This window comes from Drosophila busckii, unplaced genomic scaffold (genome assembly GCF_011750605.1).
Source record: "Drosophila busckii strain San Diego stock center, stock number 13000-0081.31 unplaced genomic scaffold, ASM1175060v1 hic_scaffold_46, whole genome shotgun sequence".
Lineage (NCBI taxonomy): Eukaryota > Metazoa > Arthropoda > Insecta > Diptera > Drosophilidae > Drosophila > Drosophila busckii.
This window is the reverse complement of record NW_022872756.1, coordinates 87,654-109,143: the sequence shown is the minus strand read 5'-3', so window position 1 is coordinate 109,143 and position 21,490 is coordinate 87,654. Positions and strand designations below refer to the sequence as shown.

At 33.1% G+C, this 21,490-nt stretch overlaps 2 protein-coding genes across 2 annotated transcripts; both read left to right on the top strand.

The window, feature by feature from the left end:
• Positions 1-657: 657 nt before the first annotated feature.
• Positions 658-1,179, top strand: LOC117135024 (ficolin-1-A-like). Its single transcript, XM_033294833.1, has one exon. The coding sequence runs from the start codon at positions 658-660 to the stop codon at positions 1,177-1,179; it is 522 nt and encodes a 173-aa protein (XP_033150724.1).
• Positions 1,180-17,109: 15,930 nt separating this feature from the next.
• Positions 17,110-17,547, top strand: LOC117135023 (fibroleukin-like). The gene has a single exon (XM_033294832.1). It carries the CDS (start codon positions 17,110-17,112, stop codon positions 17,545-17,547), a length of 438 nt encoding a protein of 145 aa, XP_033150723.1.
• The last annotated feature ends 3,943 nt before the right edge of the window (positions 17,548-21,490 follow it).

The window sequence follows — 21,490 nt, the reverse complement described above, 5'->3', positions numbered from 1 at the left end:
ATAATATTGTCTAACATTTTATTGCAATACATTTAATGAAAACTGAAAAAAAGCTATAAACATTTTTTCTTTATGTATAATCAAAAACTTTAAAAGCTAATAATGACTTCACTTGAAAAAATTGTGAAATAAAATTAAAGAAATAAATAATAAAATTTATAAAATTAATATAAAGAACCACCCTAATGTATTATATAATTTATTATTCGAAAATTCCTTGAACTAATAAATCTCTTAACATTTATTGCTTTGTCACAGGTGCAAGTCAAAGATCATTTCTTATTTAATAATTAAATTGATAATTAAGGTTATCATTTCATTAAGCTAATGATTATATGTTCCGGGTCAGAGATCATTTGCGCAAATTCTGACGTGTACTTTCACCACATCAAGTATATAAGCTCGATAGTTTTCCATATTAAAATTCAGTTTACTTCAAGCCCTGCACTTGAAGAGTTCTTTTAATTAATTCAACATGAATATATTAAAGTGTGTGTTATCGTTTATGTTTTTGCTGCTTTATGTGGAATTTAATTCAGCAATTAATTGCGATGTGGTAAACAAGTGCACTAAAATAATTCGTTTAATTTGTTTTAATACATTTGTTTGCTTTTTTTATAGGATTGCTATGGATATTTTCAAAATCAAACTGATCAGATGCTGAAAGACTTAGTGGAATATGAAAATCAAATTGAGCAACTGAAGCTTAAAATTAAGAATCAAGGAACAAATGCAGGAGCTGGCAAGGATGAGTCCATTGCCTATCCAGCTGAAGCGACTAGTTGTCTACCCTTTGGTAATTCTAGTGATATTCACACAATACGTTTACCTGGCACGGAAGCCTTTCAGGTGTCCTGTGATTCAAGATTCGCTGGCAACGGTTGGACCGTGATCCAACGTAGAATGGATGGGTCGGTGAGCTTCAATAGAACATGGAATAAGTATAAGCAAGGCTTTGGCGAATTGGACGGCGAGCTGTGGCTTGGCTTAGAAAAACTGCATCTAATAACCAAATTTCAGCCACAAGAGCTTTATATACAACTGGAGGATTTTAGCGGCGAGAAACGTTATGCACGCTATAGTAATTTTTCGGTTGGTAGTGAGTCGCAATTATACGAACTTATTGATCTTGTGGGTGACTTATTCTGGAAAGTACTGGGAATTCGCTGTCTCCACTAGGAATAAGAAAACGTCATCATGCGGGACATTTAAACATGAAGTTCACTACCCCAGATCGTGATAATGATTATTAAGGATGGTTGAAAACTGCGGAACAAGGCGAACTCATCTGGCTGGTGGTTATAAGGAAGTGTTATTCTTGGTATGCAATATAATTGTGTTGAATTGAATAGCCAACTAAATAATATTCATATTTTCAGCAATCTAAATGGATTGTATGTACATACAAAAACTGGCGAAAATCAGGAGAATACAATAAATTGGCTGGCCTGGCATCATAAGCCACTAAAGTTTGTTCAAATGATGATAAGGCCAGTTCAAAAATAAAACTTTTTATAAAAATAAGGTAAAGAAATGCTTAAATTTTATAGCAAACATTTAATCATAACTAAAAAAAAAATTATAGCAAAAACTTTGAAAGCTAATAATGACTTCATTTATAAAAATTGTAAAATAATGTAATAGTTTGTTTTTTCTAAATTAAATAAAAAATCAATGGCAGTAAATAAAATTGTTTTTTTTATCTTTAGCTTAGCAGCAATAAGGAAAGCCAAAATATCAATGATAGCCAAAAATAAAGTTATAATTTAAAATGAAAAATTGTTTTGAAACAAATTAAGTGAAAGCGTTTACTCTACCCACAGTTCACTTTAGTCAAATATTCATGCTCCATTTTTGTCAGAGAGTTTGTCTTGTTTATATTGTTTTAATTAATTTCATTTCGAGAGCTGCACGCATCCTAACCCACCTGCTCATACGCACCTGCTTAGAGTTTATGCTCATGTAGGCAGAAATGATATTGCTTTGAGCCAAGGTACAATGGGCAAAGCGTTGAAAATGTTGACATGCAGTCTAAGTTTAAAGATAGAGAGACAAAAATTGAAACAGTTGTTAATAAGATTAATACAGAATTTTGTTATTTTGTGTACTTAACTTATTTACAATACAATTTCATTGTCTATTTTTATATAATTAAATATTTTTCAGACCACACTACTTTTATTCTTTAAAGTAGTACAACAAAATATTTGATAAATTGCTTAAAATAATGTTTATTACTTAAGTTATTTGCAGTATGTGAAGCAATTTAGTCAAATTAAGTTCATATTAAATTTTGAAAAACTAAAAAATGTTAAAATTTCACAATTTGATGTAAAATTTAAAGCAAATGTGAAATACCTAATTTTGAAAGCGCGTAAAAATGTTTTAAAATTATTATTATTTTATGTTGATAAAAAAGAATCTAATAAAGTAAAGATTATTTAATAAAAACAATTGAATAAATGGCAAACATTTCGTTTTTTTTAAGCACAGTGCATGTTTTAAAGCTATTTTTATTCTTTATTTTTATTCAGTTGTGCAAAAAAGTAAAACCGAATTGCAATATTTAATGAAAACAATTGCATTGCCAAAATTATAGATTTTTTTGCATAGTGCAGCGTAAAAATGTATTCAAATTATTTCTATTCTATGCTATTATAATCGATAAACGACTTAAAATATTTAATAAAAATAATAATGGAAAAATTTACGGCACTTTGCCCATAGTGCAAGGTAGAAATTTTGTAGTGTTGAAGCCGCAAACAAAGTTATCTGTGTGTGTGTGTGTGTGTGTGTGGTGAGGGAACGGTTCCCGTTACATAACGGCATGCCGTTGCTTTGGCGGGAATGCTAAACAACGGGGCCTTTAGAAATGCCCGGAGCTTCACTATGTTTGTGCAATGAAGCGTTTTGGCTTTTATAACGCCAACAGTCAGTTAAGTTGCCACGCAGACAGTCATTGAGCAGCTCTAAAGCAGCAGCAAGAAAATTCTTAATTTACAAAAAATATATATGTATATACTATATATTGAAAAAGAAACCTCTGCGTAATAAATGAAACGTAAAGGCGAAAAAAAAAAAGAAACTTAACAACTTGAGCGGCGAGGGCGGACAGTTTTTTCTTTTCTTTCTTTTTTTTTTTTTGTTGGTTTGGACAGCATGGAGAGCTGAAAGCTTTACGGTCCACTTGGCTGCTGCTTTGATTCTCACGGTTTTCATTTGAATGCGCTCATCCTGCGCTCACCTGTGTAGCGCTGTATCTGCAAGATACTTAGATACGTATCTATATATACATATATATTTTAATGTGCGCTTTATCAACAGCTTTGGCTTGCAGCCATTTGTTAGAAACTCGAGTACAGAGCTTCCCACTTTTGATCAGCTGTGCTTTTGTTGCCTCGAGCGTAAGATTTTAAGTGATTTTTTTGCAAACAGTTGGCAATCAATTGAATATACCACGCTTATCAATCTAAAAGCTGCAGCAAAAGTTGAAGCTCTGACTGTCAGAAAAATGACATTTGGCCATGGCTAATTACAAATTCAAATTAAATCACAAGTAATTAGCTAAGCATTTTCAGCATAAGTAATATATTACATTACATATGTAGCTATTGCCATGGTTAAGTTAATGTTATTGTTTTTTGCCCTTGCCCCCCGCTCCGCTCTCTTCTGCTTCTTCTTCTTATACATACTACAATGTTGGCTTAGTCAGGTGGGGCGCACGCCCCATTAAAAATGACAACAGACAGTCAAAATGGCGGCACACACATTAAAATACATTTTTAATGTTGATGTGTGTGTGGTGTGTGGTGTGTGCCACGCCCATTAAGCCACATACTATAGATACCAGCACTGCCTTTTGGCTTTCAGCTTGACTACCGCATACGTTAGAAATGTAATCAAAATAATTACTTTCATTACGATTCCGCTGAATGTTAATCAACAATGGGCCACAATATGAGCTGACGAGGGCGTTTTACATTTTTATTCAAATTCTGTGCCAAGCTCTCAGCTTGTTTGGCTTTTGAATTATTATTATGGGGCGCCTTTTAATCTATTTTAATTTCCAGTGAACAAATCAAGCAAACCAACATTTCTTTTAATTAGCCAAGTTTATTGCTTTAACTACGCGCAATAAAATTGTAGATAAGTATCTGGTAAAATGGCAGCATAACATTTTATTTAGGCTTGCCACATCATTAAATATTTCAGCTTCAGAAGCTAGTAATAATTTTAAAGATTTATTAGCTTTTCACAATTTTAATGAATTTAACTAGAATTTAATTTCCAAAAAATGTAAAGAGCGAAAAGTAAAATTATTTTGTATTTCATAAAAAGTGCAATATCTTTTAAAAATAAATCTCCATTAATAAAATAAAAATAATTATTCTTAAAGCACTTTTAAGATGTTCAGAAAAATTGTAAATTTAAAATAAAGAACAAAAAGTAAACTAAAATTTTTAATACAAATGAAACCCATAAAATTCGTTGTTTAAATATTTACAGAATATGCAGCTTAAAGTTTAAGTCTTGTAAGATTGCTACAAAATAAAAAAAAAAAATCAATATACAATTTTTAGTAAAAAAATAAAAAAATATTAAGCCTAAAACATAATACATTAAAATTAAAAGCAAATTGTAAATTTGTGCTGAAGTTTTGCCTGCTAATAATCATTATTTTCTTAGGAGACTTTAAAAAATATTCCATCATTTTATGTAAGTATTTTATCAATTTCGTTAAGCAATTTGCCTATTGTTTGCCTTTGTTTGCGCTCTTAAGCTTTTGTTGTTATTGCCATTTGGGTTTGTCGCTGCTCGCAACTGAGACGATTGGATGTAGTTTGTCTTAGCAACATCATCATTGCCACAGAACAGAACATTGTACTGTCAGCCGCATTATTCTTGTTCATTTTGCCATACGCTTTGCATAACTTAAGGCGCAACAGGAAATAAATGAACACACACCCCCACACACTCCCACACACACAACGAAACGAAACAAAACAAAGGCGAAACGAAACGAAAATGTGAGTTGCCATGGCACAGTTTTTCCATGTACTTAACGCCCAGGCACAGGCACAGGCACAGAGCAGGGAGAAAGAGAAGCTGAGCGTGTGTGCGAGAGAGATAGAGCTATATACACAAATTGCGCTTGTAATATCAATTTAAAGTAACGCGCTAAAAATTACGCCTTAAATTATGCAAATGTTTTTTTTTTCTTTTGCGTATTGCGGGTGCCAAAATAACAAACAATGAAAATGTAACAACAACAAAATAAAATCTATTTAAGTAACTGCAGTAAATTGAATTATGCGTAGTTAATTTATTTAATTTAGCGCAAATTATAGCGAATTATTTGTAATTAAATAATTGAGCAAATGAAATAATTCAAAATTTATGCATTCGCAACACACAACTTTCATTTTGCTGAAATAACTTTCTTAATATTTTGTTTTATATTTTGTAACTTCCACTACGTTGTTTGCCTTGCGCATATTTCTCTGCTCCCCCCTCCACACACTCTTTCTCTTTCTTTTTCATATGCTGTATCTTTTGTTGCGTTTCCTGTGCCACATTTCCTTTGAACTTTATCTTTGTTGTTTTGCCTTGCCGCTCATACAAACATTTTCAACTTTTGCCGCCTAACTTTATATGCAAAGCATTTCAAGTTTTTCCCCTCGACAAAAAAATATAACATATATATATATAAATAAGAGCGCCAAAACTTTGTGTTACCTTTAAACAAATTGTCCCTTTTTGCAGAGGAAAAAGCTCAGTGGAGAAACCACAGCTAGAAAAGCACATTAGAAAAACCCGGCTAAGCAGGATATGCGCACTTTGAGCTCGTGTTTGCCATCACGTGTATGTATGTGTGTGTGTGCTTGTGTTTGTGTGTGTTGCCATATTTCCGTTGATATTTCTACTCAAAACTTGACCAAGTTTATTTAGTTTAGAGTTTTTAAAAGGTTTACTTGCTAACTTGGCCAAGCGTAAACTTAAAGTTAAAATAAATTAAATTTTTACTCAAAATCGAAGCAAATGCAGCCATGTGCAATTTTTAATAATAAGAATATTATTTAATGTAATAATAAATTCGCCTTTTAAATAAGAAAATTAATTTAAAAAAAAGGTTTTCTTAATTGGATCGATCTTTTTAGTTTGTAATAAGCAAAAAATTAAAAAAAATTATTTGGCGACATCGACACAAAACCTGAGCAAGTTTATTTAGTTTTGACTTATTTAAGAGCTTCGTAATAATAAATAAATTAAATTATATCTCAAAATCGAAGCAAACGCAGCATGTATAATTTTTAATAATAATACTAATAGTTTTTGTAATAATAATTTCGCCTTGTCTTAAATGAAAGTAATGTAGGCAAGTAATTTAGCATTAAAAAAATGTAATTTTAAAACTTTTAATGCTCTTTTTTATATCAGCATGCATGTTGACATTAAAAATAAATTACAAAAATATTTTTGGATTATTACAAATATTAAAAAGGCTAAATTTATAATTTTTTTAAGTTTGCAATAAGCTATAAAATTAAAAAAAAATAACTTAACTCAAAACTAGAGCAAACTTATTTAGTTTCGACTTTGTAAAGAACCTTTTAATAATAAATAAATTAAATTATTTCTTAAAATCGATGCAAACGCAGCATGTACAATTTTTTTATGAATAAATGAAGCGCTGCTATTTAAGAAAACGACAAACGAGTGCGAGTGGCGGACTGGACTCCCAACTGTGGATTAAAAGTACAATTAAATTCGCATAAAACAAAATATCCTGTGGCGCTTTTTATACCGTACGCTTGTAATATAAATCCTTTGGCTAATGGGAGTAGCACACACACACACACACAGAGATACACACATACACATGTTTTTGGCATTGGTGAAAGCTGCAAGTGCCACAAGCTCAGCTAAAGCTGCTCACAGCGTGCGGTTCTCTTTGTCCATGAAAGCAGCAGCAAAAACAAAATGTGTGTGTGTGTGTGTGAAATGAAATGAAAAAACACTCGACTGGCAAAATGAACTGAAAACAACAAGCAGCGCCATAAGCAGCTGCTGCTGCTGATGAAGAGAGAGCGAGAAAGACTCTGAGCTGAAGCGGCAGAGGTTAAGCAGCGAGCTCGTCTCTCTGCAGCTTCTAATGAACCAGTATGTTGCCCGAGGAAGAAAACTCAGGTACACACACACACACACCCACACAGTAAAGTAAAATATGCATCCTTCGTGTGTGATTAAGCGTAAATGCATTTTTGTATTCCAAGCAGCAGCAGAAACATGCACATTAACCTTGTGAGAATCGCAGAGAAGCGACCACATCACAGCATTGAAAAATAGTGAAACTAACAGTTTAGAGTTAATCTTTAGCAAGCACTACGAGTATCTTAGTGTTAGTAAAATAGCATATTAAATAATAGCAGTAAAGAACCTCATCAAGTTAATTAAAATATAATTGGTGTTGTAAAAATTCCAAAGTAATGATAGACATTATATGCTTAAGTTGAGAACTTGTCGATTTTATTTTAGCTAAATTAAATGTCGCAAAAAATGATTATTTAATTATTTTTTTAATTAAACTTTTAAAATAATAATAATTTGGGCTTTGAAAAATTGCCAAAATTATTGTAAATGTTTAATTTTAGAGCTTGTATATTTTTTTGTTGACATTAAACAAAAAAAAATTATTCATGCATTTGGCATAAGGAGTAAATAATTATTTTTAAACTCAAACGTTTTAAGTAAAAAATCTTGGAAAAATTGTATAAATCACTGTATATATTAAATGCCTAATTTGGCAACTTACCATTTTTTTTTATATAATTTGAATACTGAAAAATGCACAAAAATAAGTTTATATTAATTACAATGTTTAAAAAGTTAATTCAATTTACACTAAGCTTGCTTAAACATATTTTTTAATTAAAAATGCTTAAGCAAAACTATAATTTAATAAAAAAAATTTTTAATAAATAAATAAATTTTTTGCTTGTTGATTAATAGTTGCCATAGCTAAGCTTAAGACGCTTATTTACTTATGGCAAACTTTGCAGCGGCAACAAATTCAATGTTAATGTGTTTTTAAGTAAATAATTGAAATTTATGGCATTTAAGAGTTGAACACGAGATGTGCAACTCAATTAAATGATTGTCCGCTTGGGCAAAGTGATTTAAAGTGCTAAATGCAATTGAAAGCGCTTTCAAGTGCTTCCAGACTTAAGCAAAGGCCGTTGCCAGTCTGCTGAGCAACAAAAAGCAACAACACAAAGACTTAAATACTAAAAAGGGTCTTACTTTACTTTTAGCAACATGTGTAGATATATTTTTTGGCTAATTAAGGTCACGTGACCTGCGCTTGACTAAGCTTGTGGGTGGGTTGGGCAAACAGCTGCTCAGCAATGCAGGCGCCTGGAAAATGTGCGCACATCAAATGCAGCTCAACCTTGCTGGCTGCTTGTCATAAAAAAAAATCTAACGCATGCCCTTACGCACACTTGCACACAGACGAGCGTTGCGGCCCCCCCACTTAAGCAATTATCATGCTCCACCCATGGCTGAAGTAAACTTTTAGCCGAAAGAAAAAAAATAACAGAACTTAACAAAGCAAATTACGCACACGAACTGTGCTGGACAATAGAGCAAAAAAAATACACGAAGCAGAAATAAAAAAGCACAGCAAATAAATTATGAGCAGTAGAATTTGGCTAAATGTGCTTGGCTGGTTTGGGTGGGAGTGGGCACATCTACTTGCGCGTCTAATTTGTTGGAAAATTAGTTTGTGTGTTTGGTGCGTGTAATTTTCATGCAAGTTCCGCTGCTCGGTTCAGCAACAAAGTCTGCAGCTGAATTTGATTGAAATATGCAAAGGAAAATATCAAAACAAAACTGAAGTTGCCACAAAGAGAGCACCAAAAGCTAAGAGTAAAGCAGCTAAGAGTAATTGAGCTGCTTAGCTTAGCGTTAAACCCAATCGATATATAGATCATCGATAACTGCAAATGTTGTTGAACTAAAAGTTAAAAGACTAAAACCATTAAACCATTAAACCATTTGCAGTTGAGCATCATTGAAATATTCAAATAAATAATACTATACATAATAATAATACCAATAATTATAATGTTAATAATAATATTAACTTGGAATTATGAGCGTGAAAATAGCTAACAAAGGAAGCTATCGATGGTTAATTTTTTATATGGGTAATTACTTATTGTTATCGATAACTGCAAATATTGTTCAACAAAAAAGTAAAAGATTTTTAAAACGATTGTCTGCAGTTGAGTTTTATTAAGCTGCGCAAATAAATAATACGATTATTAATACTAATAATGAAATTAATACAAATAAAATAATAAGTTAAAACGATGAGAGTGAAAATAGCTAACAAAGCTATAGTTAGCACTATTATAATTATAATTAATTATAAATAGTTTTTGTTATCGATAACTGCAACTGTTGATGAACGAAAGGGTTTTAAAGCCTTTGTCTGTTGTTGGGTTTCATTGAAACATCCAAATAATACTAATCACAATAATAATAACTATAATATTGCTAATAATAATATTAATTTAAAACTATTTGAGTGAAAATAAGTAAGTAATAAGTAAAAAGCAATCGTTATATCTATTGATAGTTAATTTTTGACATCGGTAATTATTTTTTGTTATCGCTAAGTGCAAAATATTGTTCAACAAAAAGGTAAAAGATTTTTAAAACAATTGTCTGCTATTGAGTTTCATTAAAATATGCAAGTAAATAATAATATTAATACAAATAATGAAATTATATTAAATAAAAATAGTAAGTTAAATCGATAAGAGTGAAAACAGTTAACAAAGCTATCAGTTGAATTATTATTAATAAGTTTTTTTTCTTTATTATTTATTTTTATTTTATATTATAAATATTTTCTGTATTTTCTGCCGCTGGCCAATTACACTTGTCTGCTCGACTTTGAAGCTGTCTTAGTACATGCCACGCCCACTTGTTGCAGTCTGCAGCAACTGCTGCTTAATGAGCTTGAAGCCCTGAACTTGCCGCATGCCCCCCATCAAACGTGCAACAGGCAATAAGCAACAAGCCGTAGCCCCGGCGTCAGGCAGGAGACTTGTCTTGTAATCACGCTGATCTTTCATAGTAAATTGCATGCACGCCTTTTTAACCCAAATATGATATGTGCCCGCCCTCGACGCCCCTTCATCAAGGTCCCAGGGGCTACGGCTACGGCTCCCCTACCCACACTCAGCTTGTTGATTGTTGGCCAGCGATAAGCGGCGGCGGAGACGCTGACGAGTTTGCTCCGCTTGGATTAATGAGTCGTGGATCTGGCAGCGGCGGCGGCTGGAAAAACGTTTACGTGACTGAATTTTCAATTATTTTTTATTGCTCGCTTGCGCGCTGTGGCAGTTGCAAGTTGCTGTGCAGTGCCAGGCCGCCTTTAATTGCAGGAAGTTGCATTTTGAATGTGCAATTTATTAAGAAATTATTTATTGTCGACTGAAATTGATTTTGAAAGTCGCGTGACAAGCAGCAGCCGCCGCCGCAGCCGCAGCCGCATTGTGTGGCATGTGCAGCGTGCCACACAATTTGGCATACAGCATCCAACGGGAACGTGCCACAGCTCGCTGCATTTGCTGCACAGCTGAGTTCTAACACCTCTCGCTGCATGCCACGTCACACGATCAGTGGCAAGCGTTGGCCTCTGCGCATCGATTTCCTGCCACACCCAACTTGCAACTTGCCACTGCAATTAATTTGATTTTTTTTTTGACGACGAGAGAGCGAGAGGCAAACGGCTCTTTAGCTCATTGGCAAAGGCAACTGTGAGGCTTTGATCTTCTCGGCTTCACTAAAAATAGATAAATTGCAAGTTGCTACTTTGAAGTGCTGCTGTCAACTCGCACGTGCAGTCAGCTGAGTGAATTGGCATAAGAACGCGTGTCTGCTTATATAAAACACAAACTTAGTTAAAACACAAGTTGAAGTGTTTGGCAAATGCACAAAATATTAAATTCAGTCAGTTGCTGCGCATTGTCAATAAATTTATTGAGAATTTAAAACGATTTGTATATAAAATTGCATATTTCATTGTTAATTTTTACACATAAAATAGCTAAATGTAATAATTAAATAATACTCAAATCTTACATCGAGCACAGGAGCTTCTTCGTAAGATGCGGGGACGCAAGATCCGAAATATTAGATGTCAGTAGTCCTATACATCTCTGATCACTGTATTTTATTGTATTGAAATATGTATTTTGAGTTTTAATGCTTGTTTATGGTATGAAGCGCTAAAATAGCGTTTATTACATCATATCATCATCAGCGAGTTTTTATTTATAAATTTATTAAAGCAAGCTTTCGAAAGCTTGCAAAGTGTGAACAGCGGGCGACGCGTTGGCTCTTGGGGCAACGAGTCTGTTTGCTTTTGTTTGGTGCTGTCAAAATAAGCTTGGCGAACTGCACTTGGAGTGGCGATGGCTATGCTCATAAATTTACTGCTATCTGCGTCTTCTATCTGATTGCCTGCGACAAAAATGTACAGCTTGCTAAAATATCTGCTGCTAATTGAATTGCATTGAATTGAGAATTGAACTTCAGTTCGATGAGCTGCGTGATTTATGCGATGCGGGTGGAGCAAGTAGACGCCCACACATGCCAAGTGGGCATAGTGTCATCATAAACAGATAAAAAAAAAAGAGAGAGGCAGGCAGGCAGCAAGTGCAGCTCCCCACGTTCGTTCCCAGCCAATTAAACCAGTTTCCTGTCAACATTTCGCAGAATCTGCTGCACTTACCAAACACATGTTTGTAAGTTTGTTAATTTGATTGCGTCTGCGTCTGCGCAGCTGCATTGCAGCCTTATTAAAATTGTATAATAAAAACAGAAAAATAAAAAAAAAAATGACAACACGAGCTGCAAATAAAAGTAATTTAAAGTAAATCGTGCAACAAAGAGACAAGCCCTAAAATCAAATGCAGTTGGGACTTGAACTGTTTTTTCTAAACAGGCTTTGGTCTATAGCATGTAAAATTGAATTTGACAAACTGTTAGCTAAACAATTAATGTTTTGAAAGAATTTTTTTGAACATATGTAAGCAGCAGCTAAGCAGTGATAAATGCGAATTATGAAGCCAATGGATAATGGCATATAAATTAAAATACTTTTGCGATAAATCCTTGCGATTGTATCAAGCCACACAGCAACTTGCATTGATTTCGCATTATATTATGGGATACTGTAGTAAATTCTGTCAAAAGCTGGAACCTAGACTCAGATCATATAGCACTTATTGTTAATATCAATGTCAGAGCAAGTCTTTGGTTAATTACAAGAAGAACAGATCTCATCGCTTTCAAACAACAACTTGAGAGCTCATTTCAATTAACAGCCATTTTGTTTTGCTTAAAAGTATATACATATAAAAGAATTCTTTCAGAACTGCTTACTATTTACGCATTACCAACTTTGCTTAGCCCAACTAATTACTGGCATTAGAAGAAGTCAACCAACCGCCCAGCACTGCTGCACCCACAAAAAAAAAAACTATAATTACGCCTCGAACATTTCCCATTTTGACTATTTACAGCTTAAAATCAAATTTATCAAACAAACAACAAACAAAACGCAGCATATTCAATTTTTTTTTGGGCTATGTTAAGCACCTGTTCAATGCTTCAAGCTTCAGCGCTTCGGCTAAGCAGGTCCAGCTACGGAGGCTCTTCAATTGCTTTTTGGCAGACACTTAAGGCCACAGTCTGGCACTCATTGCTGCTGGTTGCTACCCCACGATATGCTCCAATCATGGAGCAAATGCTTTGGGACTTGGGCCTTGGCAATTGTTGAAATATTCTTAAAGTTGATCATTCAATTATCAATCACCAGTAAATTTACCAACAACCGCTTACTTTGTTTTTAAATCTAAAATAGCAACCTACATATTAAATGCTTAAAAGCATTGACGCTTTGCTTAAACTACAAAGCTGCAATAACTAATGTTAGTGAATTTAATGAATACTTTTCATCAACAAAGTCAACAATGGGCCTACTGAAGAAATAATACCATATTGATCCTTAGTCTGAGTAATATTTGTTACCTTTTCGTATAATAAATTGAGCTTAAGTATTCAAAGCTCAACTAAACGCAATAAATAACCTTATGCACTTATTAATTTAATTAATAATTTTGTAATTGCTTAAAGTTTACTTTGTCAGTTGCAATATTTGTTTGTTTGTTTGCTCGCTGGCAACAAATCCTCAAGTGTGTGCAGCTCTCGAGGAAGTTTCCAGTTTGACACTTGACACTAGTGATAGGGAGAGAATGGAAATGTTGCAGTTGGCAGTTGGCAGTCATAGTCTCATAGTCTGTGGGTTACCCAAAGTTGTAGCGACGTTATTTTCTTCTTTTTTTTTTTGTTATATTCGCAACAAAAGACAAAGCGTCAGCAGCGTCGGTGACACTGGCAGAGCCACGAGAATTACAACTGAAACGAGTTTGTTTTAAGTTGCGCCTTTGTTGCTTTGTTGCAGTTGTTGCCTCATCTCGTGGTGGTGCTTGCAACGAAATTGAAAATGCATTTTTAATGATTTGTTGCTTCGTGTGCTGGCAACAGCATGTGAAAATATCACGGCCACTGGCATCAATTGATGAACTGATGTGGCTTGAAGATTCAATGCGCGGTGAATGACCAAAGCGCACACATGGATATCTCTTTCTCGCTGAGTCATCTGTGCAACACGCAAAGGGACGCGCAATTCGGGGAATTAAACACAATGCCCAATGGGAGCAAGTTTAGCATTATTTATGATATTGCTTAAGTGGAGCAACTGAAGTAAATACATTTAATATAATACGCTATATTTGCCATATGCTGAACGATCAAAAATTTTCATTGAAATCTCAAGTTTAAGCTTTAGCAATTTCTAAGCTTTCTTCGTTTAAAATAAACTTTTGTATTTTTTATTATTTTTAGCTTAAATTACAAACTAAATGAAAGCAGTTTTATTTGTTAAAGAATTTGAATTTATAGGGGCTGCATTTAGTTTTTTTTATATTTATTTGTTTCAGATTTTAATAAACAATTTCTAGAGCCAATTAGCTAGCCTATGCTTGATAACTAGAAATCAAATTAAGAGCTTTGTTAATAAGAAAATATTAGTTTAGTTTTTCTTTCTTAATTAAAAATTAATTAAATTAAAACTAAATATGTGAAAAATAATAGCGTATCATTATTTAATATATTAATTAAATTAATTTATTTGTTTGTTTTAGTTTTACTATTTTTAAAATCTGCGCCCAAGTTTTTGTCAAATAAATATTTACAATATTTATTTGTTACGTCTATGTAAATTTAATTAATTTGCAAAATGCTTAGGTAACTTTGATGCAAGTCAAGGATGAATCCTTTTCACAATGCGCACACTTGATTAATTGTCCTTGGAGTATCATTCGTTAGCAAGGACACAAAAGTGAGTCAAGAGTTGAGTTGAGTTGAGTTGAGAGTTGCTGCATATGCAAAATGAAATTCAATATGACAAAATATTGCCGGACACTTGAGGCTGTCATTGGCACAAGTCACATGAGAGATGCTGAAATTGATACAGATACAGCTACAGCTACAGCTACAGATACAAATGCAGAAATGCTATAAAATGGATGATAATGAAGTGCTGCAGCTGCTCACACACACACATAAATGCATGCTTGAATAGCCTGTGACAGGAGCAAAAGCTCGAAAACAAATAAGCAGCTGCCAGAGACAAAAGATATCTTTGGCATATCTTAAGCGTCTGTGTGTGTGTGTGTGTGTGCTTGAGTAGTTGCTGAAGCATATTTAAATGTGACAACATATTGTTGGGCTATACAAAAGTATCTATAGCTGTCATAGCAAGTCGCCTATTAACCAAAAGGGGGGGCCAGGCCAGCATCTGTGCGGTTGCGGTCTCTGGGCAATTGGAAAAATTTCAAATTAAGTGCACTGCTTTTCTCAAAGCCTTAGTACTGCGGTCAAGCCTGCATAGAGGAATGTGCTCAATGCTTAGTTAGCTGCTAAATGAGTGTGCTAATTGCTTGGCTGTCCCCCCACCCCACCCCACATTGACCAAAGTCAATTGGTTGCAAGTACATAAATTAAAACGTGTAGCAACTACACGTACGTTCGCCAAAATGAAGTCTAAATAAATAATTTCAATGGCCACAATGGTAACGAAAAGCGAGCAGATAACAAAAACATTTCAGCGAGAGTTGTTTGTAAGCTTTAAGCTACAATTAAATTACATTTAATACAATAAAATTCAAAACAATATTTATTTATATAGCAAACTAAACGATTTATATATAGTCTTGACTTGTGTCTGCAAAGAAAGCGGATAACAAGTTTGCTAGCGAGAGTTCTAAATAAATTAAATTAAATATAAATTAAAATAATATTTCTTTATATAGTAAGCTAAGCAATTAAATAAATTAAAACAGTGAAAACAGAAAATAAGTTTGCAAGTTTTCTTTGTAAGAAATAAATAACTAAGTAATATAATTAATAAGACTAATTTATATATTCAACAAATGATATTTGTAAACTTTAAGCAAAAAAAAAAATTTTTAATTAAATAAAAATTAAAATAATATTTCCTTATAAGCAATTATATATAGTAGTGACTAATGTTTACTAAGAAAAACTAAAGTAAACTAAAGCATATAAGAAATTAAATTAAATAAAAACAAAAAATATTTTTTTACATAGTAAGTCAATTAACTTATATATTCAACATATTTCCTAGCGAGAGTTATTTGTAAAATTAAAGCATACAACAATTTAAATTAAATTAAAACAAAAATACTTTATATAGTCAACTAACTAACTTATATATTATATATTCAATTCATAGGCTAGCTAGATTTTTTATAAGCTATAAACTAAAATTAAATTAAATTTAGAGCGCGAGATCATTGCAAACTTTAAGCATGAAAAAAATTACAATAATGCTAAGTAACTTATATATATATATTATATATTCAACTAAATTGCTATATATGAAAGCTAACTGTTTTATATATATTTTATATACAGTCTTGACTTTTGTCTACAACTGTTGAGGCAACGCTCTGGCAAATAAAGCTTAAAGAACTATCGCTCGATGGCGGCAACAAATCGCCCGAAAACAAAGACAAACAAGCGTACTTTATAGCACGTCTGTAGCTTCACACACACACACACACATAAGATATGTATGCATGTGTGTATTTTATACAATGACTGTTTGAGCCTGGCGAACGGTGCAAGTTCATTAAATAAATTATTCATACGCAACGTGTGCCGGCAAAATGGCGACTGGCGGCCGTCGCTTTGTTTTACTGTTTTTTTTTCAACAAATATACACACACACTTTAACGTGTGTGTGTGTGTTAAGTGTATGTGTGTGCATGAATTTCATTGGCAGTTTGTTTTATTTGGCAATGTCTGCACCGTTGTGCGGAATGAAAACGCATTCGGTTTAAATATTTATGCGCAAATGTCTGTAGCTTGCATGTGTGTGTGTGTATATATGTATTAAACAAAAATACATAACAAACGTAACTTTAACTTTGCTCAATCTGCCGCGTCAAGCTGCCTTAATTTAGAGCATCATTCTTTTCTAAGTGCTTTATATATATTTATAAATTATTTTAATTCAAGTTCATAGCTAAAAATAATATGATATAATATCAAGAAGAAACCTACAGCAGAAAAAAAGTTTTAATTTACTGGAAAACAATTATTTATTATTTATTAATATTTATTATGATTGCAACATATTGCGTATTATTATGTTATTAGGCAAATATAAAATATACATACCAATTTGTATAAAGTATATTGCTTACTTCATACATAGCAACAGAATCATAAATTCGTTAGTTTTCAAATCTTTGCAAAGTATCTCATGTCAAAGATCACTTAATGCCAAACACGCGCATAGATTGTCATATTCCAAAATATATAAAATGTATTATAAAATAATGCTGATAATACGTTTATGCTTTCAATGACTGATCATCAATATTAAAATTGAGTTTCTTTTAAGTAGTGCTCTTGAATAGTTCATTTGATTAATTCAACATGAATTTAGTAAAGTGTTTCCTATCATTTGTGCTCTTGCTGCTTTATGTGGAATTTAATTCGGCAGTTGATTGTGATGCACAGGAAAGGACTCTTACGACACTGGAAGCTAAGCTAGCCAAGTGCATTACCGAACCAGCTGAGCCGACTAGCTGTCTAGCCTTTGGTAATTCAAGTGATATTCAAACGATACGCGTACCTGGTGCGGAAGCCTTCCAGGTGCCCTGTGATTCAAAGTTCGCTGGCCCGGGATGGGCAGTCATTCAACGCAGAGTGGATGGCTCTGTGAACTTCAATCGAACATGGGAGGAGTACAGAAATGGATTTGGTGACCTGCGCGGTAGCTTTTGGCTCGGCCTGGAGAGGCTGCACCAGATGATCAAATATCAGCCACACGAACTCTACATACATACTGGAAGGATTTTCAAGAAACGATAACGCGCCTATGCAACGTTATACCAATTTTCACAATTGGGAATGAATCGCAATCTTACGAAGTATTAAGGTGTCGGTGAATTACTCTGGAAATGGCTGGAAACGCATGTTTGATGCTAAAGATAAAAATAAGCGCTATAGAATATGAAATTCTCTACCCACAGATCGGTGATAATGATAGAATGGATTATTATGATAATTGTGCTGCTGATTTTTACGCGAGTGGTTGGTGGTTTACTTAACTGTTCTTCGGTCGTAAGTATAAATGACTTTAAAAAATTATAACAAACTGCTAAATTCTATTTATTTCTATAGTAATCTCGATGTAGTTTATGATTTCTACACTTTAGACTTGACATTCGTACAGATGATGATAAGACCCAAGGGCTATTAAATAAAAATTCTTCGAAAACATATATTATTGAGATGAAACAAAATTTCATGTTTATTTTATAGCAATACTCTTATTTTGTCTCCCAGAAACTACAAAATATTCATTATTTGTATGAAAGATCATTTTGGCAATTTCAAGTTGATAACAAGTGCGAAATTTCTGACAAGCAAGTGCTGAAAACTAATATATTGTATTTATTTAGAAACTTGTTGTTTGTTATTTGAGATGAAATTCTAATTAAATTTATACTTTTTGTCAATGAGGCCAAAACATAAACTTGAAGCTTTAGCAACGAGGCAAACTTCTTGTAAATAAATAAAATTAAAGTCGCACATTAATTTTTATTACAAAGCAAGCATAGTTTATAAAAAATCATTGCCCAGATCAATAGCTATATGCATATAGTAAAGTGATAGCAAATTATTTTCGTTTTCGAAATAATCGAAGCTAAGTTGCAATTGTTTCAAATTGACCAGCAAAACAACTAAAAAAAAAAAGGTAAAACTCTTTTGAGTGAGGTGTGGGCGTGGCAGCAAATTCAGGCGCAACTAATCCCCCCCTCACAACTCTCAACAATAAAATATGCACAAAGCATTATGAGCACAGTCGACATTATAAGACTTGATACTTATGCTGAAGCTAAGCAAATGATATACTTAGCAATAAAATTAAAATTTTAGCGTTGAAATGTTGTATAATAAATAATTATATTATAATTCGAGTTTTAGTTTGCGAATTGAAGCAAATATGAAAATACTAAATTAATAATGATTAGCCTAGAATATAGACGTAGCTGCATTGCAAGTTTGCTAGGTATAGCTCTTATAGTTGCTGAGATCTTTTCGTTCATACAGACAAAAAATACTATACTTTGACTTACTTATAAGACCCTTTTTTGTATGTCTAATAATTTGCTGCTAAATGCAAAAAGGTTTTTACTTTAGCCACGCCTTGCCTTCTTTTTTTTTTTTGACAGTTCTGCGGCTGTAGCAAGTAAAACTGTTAAATGGCATTCTAAAATTCTATTCTATATACATATGTATGTGTGTGCTCGGTCAGCTTAACCAATAAAAATGCATAGGCAAGTATGCAAATGTCGTATGGAAATGTCTACAGCTCCGAAGAGTGCATGAATACAAATTGTTGCATGCCAATGCAATTCAACTGCATTTTTGACAGTTGTTGCAAGTTGTGTTGTCTCTCTCTCGCTCTCGTGCCGCACAGCACACATGTGGCATGCAAAAAGTTGCCTGATATTTTTGCTGCTGCTGCTGCTGCTTTGCGGTTGACTGAGCTTCACTTACGTGTCCTTTTTTTTTTATTTTTTGTTAGCTTACATGAGATATCGCTTTGGCAAAAATGTCGAGTTTCTAATATTTGACTAATTTGAATTTGGCTAGTGGATTGTTTCTAGTTCACTGCTGCAAAAAATGTCAAATATGTTGCAATATGATATGCTGATGATGATGGAGAATGAAAGGACTGAGAGCTAAGGGAATGTGGAAAATAAATTGAGTGCAGCTCATTCATTTGTGCGAATTGTAACGTGAGATATAATATTTATATTATTAATAGAAAAAGTAAAATACAATCTAATTTCAATTTATATTAATAGCAGCTAATTTACAAGTGTGTGGCCATTCAACTTATATTAATCCAAACTTAATCAAGCTAAAGCAATATGAGCCAAAAATATCAAACAAAGTGAGCTAAATACAATCCAACACTTTTGTACTAAATTTATACAATAATTGTAAATTTTATATTTGAATTTATGAATTTTCGAACTTGCTCAGTTTTAAGAATTATTTCGCATACATTTTGTAGCTTGAACTTTTGTACTAGCGACACTAGAAATAATAATTTTACTTAGTCAACTTTATAAGCAAAAGCATTTGTTTTTATTAAAATTAATTTACAAATTTAAAATGCTATGACAAAATGTAAAAATATTTATTAAATTGCAAATTGAACCATTTTTTGCATTGCATTTATTTTTTTTTAATTTATTAAGACAATTAAAATACTTTAAAAAGTGTAAGCTGCTTGGAAAATATAAAATAAACTCGGGCAGAAACTTGAAAAACATTTTGACTGTTTTTTTTTATAAAAATAAGCTTAAGCAATTTGTTTAGTGCAGATTACCATAATCTGATTAAACATTAAATATATTATGCTAATAAAAATCTACAATATAAACTTTATTGAAGCAAACTTTATTATTGTGAACTGCCAACTGAACTCATTTGAACTCTCTCTGTTCTTCCCAGCCTGTTTGCTTATTTAAAAAATTGTTCTCACGCTTTTCCATCATTTTGTGTGTCTGTTGACAAAACAATAAACTGTCAACGCACTGGCAATTTTTTATAATTTGCCAGAGCAGCAAGAGAAGCGCGCAAAATATTTTCCTTTTTGGTGAATGACAGCAAACAAATTCATTAAAACACAGTCGCCCATAACAATAACAGTGCCAGCCATATGAAGAATAACGATGCCGAACGCAACAATTGACATTGACAAAGGGCTGCTGCTGCTGCTGATGATGAGAACAACTTGGGCGTTTGGCGAGTGTAGGGGCGTGGCAGCTGTACCTAAAGTTTGCCAGACAGACGAGCGAGCGAACGAGCGAGCTTTCTAATAAATCTGCGCGTTTGCTTGTGAATTTAATTAAAACTAAGCTCTTCATTTGACGTGCCGCAGCTAAGGCGCAGCTTGTAGGCGTGGCACTGGCACTGCCTACGCGGCTGCAGTTCCCGCTCCGGCTGGCATTTTTAATGAGCTCTCTCGTTCTTGGGGGCAACCATTGGGTGCATATGCTAATGATTATTGTCATCATCTTTAGCATTTAGTTATTCATATTTTTAATATGCTTGTCGCTGCTGCAGAATTAACGTCAAATAATATGTTTTCATTATGTTGTAAGCTCAGCCACGCCCCACACAGCCCATTTCCCTCCCCTAACTGCCTGACAAAATTAATTTCACTTCATTTTCTTATTAATGCGCACAAAATTATGCTACGCTTTTTATGCCCAGCCGCCATTTTTTTTGCGCTGTTTGTTCTCGCTGTTGTGGTTGCCTGGCTTGTGCTTGATGAAATGATTAAATGGCCAACACAGCAAGATTGGGGACAAATTATGCATAAGATGGAAAATGTTTCAAAGTTTTGCAATTAGCAAAAAGTTTTTGTGTGCAGCATTTCTCAAGCTGCTCTTGGACAAGCTCTAAGTACAAGCGATTTTCTCGTTAGCTTTTTGAACATTCGGTTTTACTTTCAGGCATCCCATAGACATTATAAAAATATTAGCAAATTTATTGAAGCTTCTATAATTTAAATTAAGTGAAATTAATAACTTACAAAATTACGACCACTAATTTGCAGAGCTTATAAACAAACAAAAATTAAAAAAAAAAATATATAACAAAATAAGCAAAATTTTAGCAAAATTTTAAAATTCCCACGCGAAAGTTTATGCACATAGTTGTGTTCTATTTGCTGATCTGAAGCTTAAGTTTGTTATATATAATCAACAGTAACAAAATTAATCATTTT

Coding starts and splice junctions, on each gene's coding strand:
- LOC117135024 (XM_033294833.1), top strand. CDS start 658: ATGCTGAAAGACTTAGTGGAATATGAAAATCAAATTGAGCAACTGAAG.
- LOC117135023 (XM_033294832.1), top strand. CDS start 17,110: ATGAATTTAGTAAAGTGTTTCCTATCATTTGTGCTCTTGCTGCTTTAT.